The sequence below is a fragment of the Agelaius tricolor genome, unplaced genomic scaffold (genome assembly GCF_023055355.1).
Source record: "Agelaius tricolor isolate 1412-34295 unplaced genomic scaffold, bAgeTri1.0.p SCAF_1, whole genome shotgun sequence".
In the NCBI taxonomy this organism is placed as follows: domain Eukaryota; kingdom Metazoa; phylum Chordata; class Aves; order Passeriformes; family Icteridae; genus Agelaius; species Agelaius tricolor.
The window spans coordinates 2,045,084-2,055,888 of record NW_027269261.1 but is presented as its reverse complement, the minus strand read 5'-3'; the positions used below and the strand labels follow the sequence as shown (position 1 = coordinate 2,055,888).

The window sequence follows — 10,805 nt, the reverse complement described above, 5'->3', positions numbered from 1 at the left end:
ACCATCCTGTCCTCTTCATTTGCATTTCTCTTCTATGAGGAGTTTGAGTCATGGGGCTCAGCCAGACTTGGGGCACACATGGCAGCAATCTGTATCTGTCCAGTGATGGTCATTCCCAGAGGACAAATTCCCAGGAAAGGACTGCAAGCCCATAGTGGTGACAAAGGAGCAAGCCTCCTTCTGCCACATACAAAATGAAAGCTCTTGGGACATCAGAGAACACAAATCTAACATCATAAAAACATTTCTTTACTACACGTTGAAAGTTCATTCCAAAACAACAAAAGGAGTTAATTTCTCAGGCCAAACATTGTAGATGGTAAAGACAACACCAAGATCCATGTGTTTAACAAAAAACCAGAACGTAGCTCTATGGCTTTTATTTCAGTAATACTGAAAGCATTAAAAACCCCAAAAGACTGGAACAGAGACTCTTTTACACAGTGCAGCACCTTCCCCTCAGAGTTCTGGGGGTTTATGCACTGTGTCTGTACAGCAGCAGGAGAGGCAGCTCCTGGAACTGAGGCCTGGGGAAATACCAGACTGGGACACCTCTTTGGATTCCAGTGGCAAGCTCAAAGTTGGGATTGTCAGCATTTCTTACATTATTGTCCAGGAATTGGCACCCAAGAATTCATTCGGAAGGTGTTGCCAGACCTGTCTGCTGCTAGTGCAGGGGATTTGGGTGTTTCAAGCCTCAGCAGCACACACATTCAATTGCTTCATGACCTGGCTTTCTGCCTCTGTATGAAGTAAATCATCAGCTGCTAAATCTGTAGATGGGAAGGATGATTGGGACGGAACATCCTCTCTGCTTAAAATCCACTGGGAAGCAAATGTCAACATGCTCCCCTCCCCCTGTGTGGGTCACTGCTGTACTGCAAACCCCCCACTGCCTGTGAGCTTGTTTTGGGAAGCACTTGGGGGCTCGTTTGTGGACAACCTCATAAAAAGTCAGAACAAAACAATTGCCCCAGTCCTAAGGATCCTGCACCGTCTGTGACTCCAATTAAATTCCATGTTTCTTTTTCCTGAACTGAAGTTACGTTGATCATCTGCACCCACTGCATTTGCTTAGAGCAGTCAGATCTGCACAAGACCTTGTCACTGAGCCCACTCACTCCTTTCAGCTGTACTCTCTCTATGGGTAGTACCTTTAAAAAACTGAACCCCCAGCTTTGCTCTGTGAATAAAAGCAGAGTACATCTTGCTAAGCTTAATGCACCTTGGATTGCAGCTCTCATCTGACTGTGCTCATGAGAGATACTGGGGGCAGACAGCTGGCCAGGCAGCCTCTCACTGTGTGAAATTTATGCTACTCTATTTGTAGGTGATTACAAAAACAACTTTTCAAGGTTAGTGTCCAGGCTTGCTGCTGCTTAGCACAGGAACAGGAGTCCAAAGACTTTTTTCTGCTTGAGTAACTTCATTATTAGTTTTTCTCTTTTTTTTGGTGGTTTTCTTTCCCTTAGAAATGTCAGGGTTATGGAATCTGATGGTTCATAGTTTTGCTGAAGGACACTTTCAGAGTCTCATAAAAACACACCAAGGTGATGGAGATAGTGAACTTTGCATAGAAAAATCATCCAGAGCTAATTAGTGGTTTGTACTTTTAAGGGATAATCAAATGCTGGGTTCTTGTAGGAGACTAAGTGTGTGCCATACTGCTCACTCTGAGGCTTTTTACACGCCTTACACAGACATACAGACAAAATAATTGTAGTAATGAGAAAGAGTCCACTAGCTGCAGACAGCCCAGCAAAAACATACTTGTAGCTGGGTTTTGTTTTAAAGCTGGTGCACGAATTACCTGGAATTTCCTGGTCTGTTGTAGTCTGGCTGGACCCTGCTTTGTTGGAGGCAGTGACACAGATGTGGTAAGTGGTGAATGGCAGCAGGTTGTACAGGGTGTACTGCCTGGCCGTGGGGTAGATGTTGTCCCTGACAAACTGCCTGTCCTCGCTGTCTTGGGCACGAAGCGTCAGCTCATAGCTGTGAACCACGGAATACGGGGCACACCAGCGGATCTGTGCAGAGCTGTCGGTGATTTCAACCACTGCCCTGAGCCTGGGCGAGTCTGGAATCTCATCTTCCCTCGAGGTGCCAGGACACGAGCACTGGGATATGTTCTGGAGCTCCCTGCACGGCTTCTGCAGGTGCCTGCAGGGGTCGTAGTCACAGGCAGCCTGGGCTTCCTCCCGTGGCCCTTCGTAGTCGTAGTCATCGGTGTAGTGTGGCGATGGGGTGCTGGGCACAGCCGCTGAGGGGGCACCGCTCCTCGCGGGGCTCAGCTCTGGGGGGCTCGTCCGGGGGGCGCCGTGCCTGCCCTGGGTGGCAGAGGGGTGACTGTGGTGGTGGGTGGTGTGGGGGACTCCTGTTCCTCCAGCAGAATAGTCACTGCTGGTCTGGTTGAATGGCCCTGCTCGGGGGAGTGTCGTGTCCGTCGTTCCGAGCTCTCTCTGTAGCTGTTCTGTGCCAGCTGGACTTGGGGAGCTGTGGTCTGAGGACTGAGCAAAGAGCTCTTGGAGAAAAACTGGGAAGGAGGTTACAGATGCCAAGGAAGGGGGACTAGTTGTGGATTCAGGAACTGCCTCCTCCTCATGGGAGGAACTGTTGGCCTTTGTTAGGATGGGCTCCGTTGGATTGGATGCTGCCGTGCTCCTTGCATGCCTCTGGATTAGGGAGCTGGTATAGGTGTCTTTAGTTAGCATTGGGTTGGATGTTGCTGTGCTCCTTGCTTCCCTCTGGATTAGGGAGCTGGTATGGGTGTCTTTGCTTAGCATTGGGTTGGATGTTGCTGTGCTCATGATATCCCTCTGGATCAGGGAGCTGGTATAGGTGTCTTTGGTTAGCATTGGGTTGGATGTTGCTGTGCTCATGATATCCCTCTGGATCAGGGAGCTGGTGTGAGTCAAATCTGTGGTCAGCAGAGCCGAGTCTGTTGTTACTAGAGCAGAGGCATCATCGCTGGTGAAGCTGAAAGCATCACCCTCAGGAAGGGCTGTGTTTGAGTTGGGCTGTGTAACGTTGCTCTCTGACTGGCATTTGTTGTAGAGCTCCAGCAGTGAAAAAGATGTTGAAGGTCTGCTCGAATCTTCCTGGGATGTACAAAAGGTCTCCCCAGGCCTGCAGAGGGAAACCAGAATAGTCAAGATCCAGAAGAACACTACAGGTTTCTGTTCTGTTCAGGCTGCCTGGATTGGAATTGGTGACCTGCTGTCAAAACCGTCTTTTTGTTAGTGAGAATGTGAAACCACAGCTAGATTGCCTTAACTAGAGTCCAGGCAGCTTTGCACAGCGCTGAGTGTGGAATTTAGCTGGAACTGGCTTTGTAAGGTGCAGGGACATCTTGTGCCCGAGGGGAAGTGTCCTTTGGTACAACAATGGCTGTGAACTTTCGCAAAGGGCATCGGCATTCAGCTTGTCTTAAAGGGTCAGACTTTAATGCAGCAGTAACAGGGGAACACATGCAGGGAGCTGTAACAGGATTCCCAGGATTCCTAATCCATCTGGTTTAGGCAGCTGGAGGTGGGCTGATGCGGGACTTTTAAATGACTAAGATCGAATTCTTTATTTACTCAGCCCCTGAAATTCTGGTAAAGAATGCAACTGCTAAACCCATCCCGATGAAACACTGTCTAATTTCAACAATCTACTCCCCTGCTCTCTGAGAGATTTGATGACAAATCTTCTTGGTGGCCTTTGAAAAGGAAGAGAGACCATTTATATGCAAATATTTCCTTTAACTGCAGCTTACTGTAATTAGTCTGTAAAACTGAGGGGAGCGTGAAAACAATAGGTGAGAAATGGTGCTATTTGCAAGGGGTTTTGTTGACTGCCGGTGATGTAAGCTTTGCTAGTAGCAGGGTGAGGAGAAAATAATTTATTAACGATCTTCCAAAGTTTCCCAGTTTCTGTTCCCCAGCGCTGGCACATCGAGACAGCTGATTTTCTAACTTCAGCTAATACGGAAACATGTGAAATATGGTCCAAAACAGAAAAGAAAATATTCTCACCTAAAAGTAGAACCACAGCTAATAACACCTTATGCTTTGTCCCTGAAAGGAACATTACTTTGCACTTCTACCTGTTGTGGGAGGGAAGAACACACAAGGAATTTGAGTAACTCAGTGAATGGTGGTGAATGTCTGGTCCCCAGACAACTTGCACGCTGGAGTTGTGCCTGCAGAGCATTACTCGATCTCTTGGGCTCACTTACTTTTGCAGAACAACTTTCTCGGGCCTGGACAGCAGCCAGGAGAGCTGGCAGCTGCACAGCAGAGGATTCCCGTACAAGTTGATGGTGATGCCATCCGATGAATTGGTGTTCCAAGGATTAAAGGAACTCAGGTTACAGCTGCAAGAAGACAAATGCAATAATTAAGAAATGCTGAGCTACCTTCCAACGACTGGAGTGTGCTTAGGTGTCCCTTACCCTTAGTGTGTGTAAGGCACAGAGCGATATTCCCAGTTCCCCTGGCAGTGAGCAGTTATTAAACCCACCACCCTGCATTCTGCATGCTCAGAAGATGCTCTCTTCTTTCTAGGACTTTAATTCCTTAGTTTGGGCATGATTTTTAGCACTTTGAACTGGTATTCCTGCAAGTGTTGGAAAGTGCTGTGTAAATTCAGTGGGGCAATCAAGGGGGGATGGAATCCATAGGATTTTTGCTTTGTATGGGTTTATTTTCCTGGAACTGGTTTCTAGGCACAGCCAGTGCTCTAGTGTTTGTTTTCTGATATGCTTGTATCTGGGTTGCTATTATAAAAATGTTTCAAAGTGCTCTCCAGATTTTTTCCTTTATGCTGGCTGCTCTGTGTGCACTTCACCTGCTTTTATTTTGATAAATCAGTTTCAGACTTTTGCCCCTCTTAGTATTTCGGGTATGTGACATACGAAGAGGTGGTTCCCCTAGAATGAGGACTGAAACATTGCTTTTACTAATGATGAACAAGGAGCTATATTAAACTCTCACGCTAAAAGTGGGACAGGATTTTTGTCTGCTTCTGAGATGCAGGTTTTGGAGAGCTGTCAGCACTCATCCTTGCAGAGCAGGGAACCCTCAGTGACCTGCTTCTCCTCTGATGGGATTTTGCCCTTGGAAGCCTGGTCTTTATCACAAGCAGGGTTCAGTGGATCTGTGCTGATCCAAACAGCTGGGTGAGTTTATCTGTTGGACAGGGAGATAAGGCAGAGGAGTGGGAACACAATGGATGCAACCTCAAGCAAACAATTAATTGTGCTATGAGCCCCAGGCTGCCTCTTTGGGCTGTATCAGCTCTATCAGGCCAGATCACAGATTTTACTGGGCAAAGACAGCAAGTCCACACCTCCTTCCTAAATCTGATAACAAACTGTTCAATTCAGCTCCCAGGCACCACAGGGCTGTGAGGCAAAGGCAGCAGGATGTGAGGAAGGACAAAAAAACCCAACTCACTTCTCAAATGAGAGATGGCTCAGGTGAGGAGCACTGTCAAACATCTCTGTCTGCACGAAACCCAGGGAATGAGAGTCCTGACAGTGCAGCTCTCGGAGACCAGGCAGGGACTTGAGGAAGTCGCTGTTGAGGCTTCTTAACCGTGGCATGTTGGTCAGGTGAAGTGATCTGAGGTTGGCCAAGCCTCTGGCCCACTCTGGTTGAACTGAAACAGAAAAATATTTACACCTGTTGCCTGAACAGAGCATTCCTGGGGATTTCTGCCTAGAAACAGGGTTTGAATTCATAGATATGAAGTATCTGTCACCTTCTGCAGCTATTCTCTTTGGGAAAGGGATAGAACAAAAGTCAATACACCAGTGTGTAAACACTCATGCAGCTGCATTTCTGTAATAGTCCCCACAGGTCAGGCTGTCGTAGGGCAGAGGAAAAGGGGAAAATAGGACAGCAAAGCTGATAAGAGTTATGGAATAGATTTCTTGTTGGGTGAGATGAAATGAACAAGGATTTCTCTGCTCAGGAAAGCAGTCTACAAGGTCCTGACTGGTGCAAGAAAAGCAAATCATTCTCCTAGCACGAGAAAATAGCCAAGAGGCATGAAACTGAAAGGATGGGTCTTGTATGAAAGGGCCTTTCTGTCCCATGACTCAGAAGGGTAACTCACTACCACAAGACACATTTATGGAGGAAATTTGGTGGTGCAGCTGTTTAATGTGAGTTGAAGTGAACCTCTAGCTTGAGGAGGCTGTGCCCCAGGCTGAGAGCAGCTGGGCAAGGCATCTCACACCTGTGTGTCTCAGCACCTCAGGTATAAACTGAGAGTGGCAGGGCCAAAGGGAGAACACGTCCTGTGGATTGCTCGGGGCAGGGATTGTCTCCCCCCTCAGCGGGCGGAAGTATTCGGGCTGTGGATGGCACAAAAAGCCTCTCTCTGTGCTACTTCAGTGCAGCTCTAAAAGCTCAGTGTAGCTGTGGGGACAAAGAAAGATTTCAGCAGCCTGTCTGGAAAGAGAAACTAATTTCCTCCTGTGCTTCCCAAAGCTAATCCCGGGGCTGACAGGGAGATGACTGTCAGTAGCAGACAGTGGGATTAGCATGGAGGTGGGTGGCTACGCTGGGACAAACCCTCCTGTCTCATGGCCTTTGGTCTCTACCCTTCCTTTGGGAGGCTGCTTTGCCTGAGAGTGCCTGCAGCAGCTGTTTGCAGCTTTCAGTGTGGGGTGTTCCCCCTGCACTCCAGCTCAGCCAGGATGGGAGCCATGGTCCCAGCAAGGCTTCTGCTCCCCTGGCCTGACCAAGCCCTGTGGTTCCAGTGGGAAACCCAAGAGACTTACTTCTCTCAAGAAAGGTCCTGCTCAGATCAAGCACATTGATGGAGTTTCCAGGCCTGTCCATGGCCTCGTGGGGATCTGTGCTGATGGCAAAAGCAGAGTCCCTAATTCCTCTGCTGTCATCCTGCCCGAGCAGCGTCACAGAGAGGTTCAGGACCTGCAGCTGAGGGTAGCAGGAAAAGGCCAGTGGCTGGATTTCAATCAGGGGATTTCCAGCCAAAGACAACCACTTCAGGTTAGGCAGGACAGAGCTGTGGCAGGATGGCACAGATGACAGCTTATTGAAGCTCAAGTCCAGCTTGTGGAGATTGCTGAGGACTTCAGATCCCCACCTCACTGCCCAGAGGTGGTTGTGCCTCAGCGAGAGGACACGCAGCTGTGGCAGGTTTGCTATCTCTGTGCCATTCACCTCCTCCAAGAGGTTATTGCTGAGATCCAGGCTCTGCAGGGCCTCTGGAAGGCAGACTGGGAAAGCTGTCAGGCTGCTGTTGGTCAGCTGCAGGGTGATCCAGGTCCTGTTCTTTTGCTCCTCACAGGACATGCTGGTGAGATTAACATTCTCCCAAGTGTCCTCCTGAGCCAGCTGGAAAACGGTGGTGACATCCCTGGCTGCTGCTCTGCTCACCAGGCCATGTGCTGTGGTCCCCAGCAGCAGAGGGAGGATGAGCAAGGGAGACAGCATCCTTCTCCAAGGTGCTTGCAGTTTGCAAGATCTGTTTCCTTTGTGTTTCAGGGAGGGAAAAACAAAACATCGACATTTAGAGCTAAAATCCTTCCAGCCATCTACAAACTAGTTAAAAGAAAAACAGCTTATAAACCCTTTGCTATTATATCCAGACAGTGATAAGTGATAATTAATAGCTCTTCTGTAATTAAGCCCAAGCAAACATGAATCCTCAGGGACAGAAGTACCATGCAATCTTAGTCTAAGTGTGCCTACAGTTGTTCATGCAGAGAGCATGAACCAAGCTGTATCCCACAGCAGGCCCCTCAGTGCCAGCAGGTTGTCCTGCACTGTGCCCAGTTTGGCCAGCCCAGTGGGAAGAGTTTTCCAGTGGGGTGATGCCCAAACAACCGGGTCCAGTGTGCCTGTGGCAGGGAACTGTTTCCTGTGGGGTTGTGTAAAATGAATGGATCCGAGGACAGAGGGGAGTTACCAAACTTTAAAGCCCAGGACCCCAAACCGGGCTGAGTTGTGTTGGAGTGGGCAGGTAAAAGCGCCTTTCCTGTGTTAGGAAGGACTTTCCTTTCCTTAGCAGAAGCTGGAACAGAAATACCAGGGCCTTGTGTGGGCTCTGCCAGGGCAGTCCTGCCCCATCATGAGCACAGTCCCAGCGGGGACCCCACAGGGATGTTTGGGCTCCTGAGGAGCGGGCAGTGCCCCCAAGCCTGTCTGCCAGGCAGGGCTGGGCCTGCTGTGGGTGAGAGGCACAGACAGGCTCTGCACGGCCCAGCTGCTGGGAAAGGATGCACTGAAAATGCAGCTCCCGAACCACATTTCAGTGGAAGTGGTCAGAAACCGAGTATGCTCCTGGATCAGGGCCCCAAAGGCCTGAGCGCCAAGAAACATGTTATGGAGTGTTACAGCTGCCTCCGTGCTCCCTCCTCCTCCCACCCCTGCTTTGGTCTTTGTAAAAAAAAACGTCCACAGTGACTCGTACCCACAGGTAATGTGTGTGAGAGGAAGGAATTAACCCCAGCCCCAAACTCGTGCTTTTCTTGTTGAGCTGTCTTTTGTGCTTCCCGGTAACAAAATGACGATTCCTCGTCCAGAAACATATTACAGTGTAGGGTGGTAACCGAAACCCCACGGATTATGAAACATCTCAGACTTATTCCAAAGTTTAATTGCTCCTCGCTGTTCCCTGAAGGATGCCAGGTCTTGCCCAGACCGTTATCCTTTGCTGCCATCCCAGGTTTGAAGTAGGGACCAGCAAGATAGTGTACACCGGAGCACCAAATAATGTGTTGTGTTTGCCTGTGTCCTTTTCGTCAGACGGCACCGTGCAAGATCCAAGCAGCCTCAGGGCTTCCCGGTCACCGGAGCCGCTGGATCTCCTGCTCCGCAGCACATTGGCAGGGAGAGGATGGGAGGAATTGGGCTGCTGTATTCCAGTCTTAGATTTAATCTTAATCCTTGCCTCTAAACCGCGTCCGCTTGCACGTACCTGTCCAAAGTCCCGGTGTCTCGTGCCTCCGCTCCGAGTGGCTCCGGCTGCTCGGCCCTGATTTTATAGGCTCGGGGTGACTCAGCCGGCAGCGTGAGCTGCCTCTCTCCCGGTCCCAGCTTTCCCTGCTCCCTCCTCTGCCCACAGGCTCAGGCGAGGTTTGTTCCAGGCTCGCTCCCCCGCATCCAGCTTTGAGAGGGGGCGGCTCCGGGCAGCTTTCCCCGCTGCCTTGGCCCTAGCAGGAGGTGGGTGGGAGGGCTCTTATTTCCCAACGCTCGGGCAGGGCTGCTCCTGTCTGTCTTTGTCTGAGCAGAGGGGGGTAAAGGGAAAAGATCAGTGTCAATAGTCCCGACTCTCACGTCTTCCACCGACGGGGGGAGGGAGAGGAATTGTTGTGTTCCTTTGTTGGCAGGTCAGGATGATGTAAAGCTGAGGCTCGGCCTGTTGACATGAGCTTTGGTCTCTCTTTAGGCGCCGATGAGGGGCTTCAAGTGTTTGAATTTCTAAGACTCTTGCTCTTGGGGAGTAAATTCTGCAAAAGTTCACGCAGGACAAATTACTTTCTAAGGAGGCCCTTAGGATATGTCAGAAGTGAAACTCTCACCTGCTCCTCCCGCAGAGAGGAATTCTCTCTGCCGATGGAGAGGGCGTAGGGCATCTCAGTCCCCGTGTGACGGCCTTCGGGAGGCCTCTCCTGGTCCCGCTGTGCGTGGGCTGTGTTCTCTGTCCCGCATCTGTGTAACACATGGCTTGGGACAATTCCCTTCCCGCTACTCCTCTCATCCTTTGCTGGATAAGTAAAACTGACAACATAAACCATCTCCCACTGAGGGACCTGCCCCGAGCTGGGTTTTTCAGCATTCCCACAATTCAAACCATAATTAGGTCGAGAGCAGAGAGTAAAGTCAGGGAAATGATCCCAGACAGGGATGAGTTGATGGAGATTGTTCCAAAGTAAAAGCTAAAGGGTGGTTGTTCTGTAGCTACTGTAGGACAATTAATTGTTAAAATTTCCAAGGAGAACAGTAGTCAGTGCTTTTCCTTTATCGGGGCAACAAAACAGATCCCTGACATGAAGGCAGCACCGACCTGTAAACTTCGGTGCTAAAGTGCAGATAAAGGCCTTGCTTGCCCAAAAACGTTGAGTCTGCAAGCACACATTAGGCAGACCTTATCTACTGACCGTGTGGGTCATCGTGAGCGTGGGGAGAGAGCCTTGAAGAACACCAGAACATCCACAGAGCAGAGATAGGCGCTTCCAGCAGGGCTCTCTGGAGCCGCGGCTGCTCCCTTGGAGGCCGGGCGAGGCGCACACGGTGTTCCCCCGCGGAAGGGCTCTGGGGCAAGGCGGACGGTTCCTAAACGAGGGGCTGATCCCACCCCTGACCCCGGGGCCCGGCACGTGCGCGCCCGCAGGTACCTCCAGAGCTCCGCGGTTCAAAGGGCGAGGCGGAGCAGGTTACAAAAATCTGAAGAATTTGGTCTAAGGGGAGGAAAGCCCAGCTCCAGGCAGGCCGGTGGAAATCCTGCCTTCCCCGTGGCTTGGCAGAGCTGCCGGCTGCCTGCGGCACTCCTCTTCGGGAAGTCCAGGAGCAGGGAGGTGGCCTGGCTTTGCCCTGCATTATTAAATACCTGTGATTGCTGCCCTTACCTCAGTATTTACAGACAGTGAATTTTCATTGCTTATTTTAGGCTTATTTGCTATCTTATTGATTTTAATATTTTTCAAAAAATACTCCAGGAGACTCGGTGAGCCAAAAGCTGCCTTGGTTTTAATGAGTTCATCCTTACTGACTTCATTTTGGGGACTGAGTCGAGCAGACTGTCAGACTGGGACAGCGGCTGCTCGTTTTGGTGAAGGTGGAAGG

At 50.1% G+C, this 10,805-nt stretch overlaps 1 protein-coding gene across 1 annotated transcript; it reads right to left on the bottom strand.

The window, feature by feature from the left end:
• Window positions 1-284: 284 nt before the first annotated feature.
• LRRN4 (leucine rich repeat neuronal 4) lies at window positions 285-9,069 on the bottom strand. The gene is made up of 5 exons (XM_071441397.1): window positions 8,938-9,069; window positions 6,773-7,489; window positions 5,439-5,643; window positions 4,220-4,357; window positions 285-3,126 (listed from the first exon to the last, which is right to left on the bottom strand). Exons 2-5 carry the CDS (start codon window positions 7,449-7,451, stop codon window positions 1,593-1,595), a joined length of 2,556 nt encoding a protein of 851 aa, XP_071297498.1. The 5' UTR covers window positions 7,452-7,489; window positions 8,938-9,069; the 3' UTR covers window positions 285-1,592.
• Window positions 9,070-10,805: the final 1,736 nt, after the last annotated feature.

Excerpts from the sequence above, each read along its gene's own strand:
- LRRN4 (XM_071441397.1), bottom strand. The coding sequence starts at position 7,451 with ATGCTGTCTCCCTTGCTCATCCTCCCTCTGCTGCTGGGGACCACAGCA. Across the intron at positions 4,358-5,438 it reads AGCCATCTCTCATTTGAGAA|CTGTAACCTGAGTTCCTTTA; the intron begins GTGAGTTGGGTT and ends GTCTTCTTGCAG. Across the intron at positions 3,127-4,219 it reads GAGAAAGTTGTTCTGCAAAA|GCCTGGGGAGACCTTTTGTA; the intron begins GTAAGTGAGCCC and ends TTCCCTCTGCAG.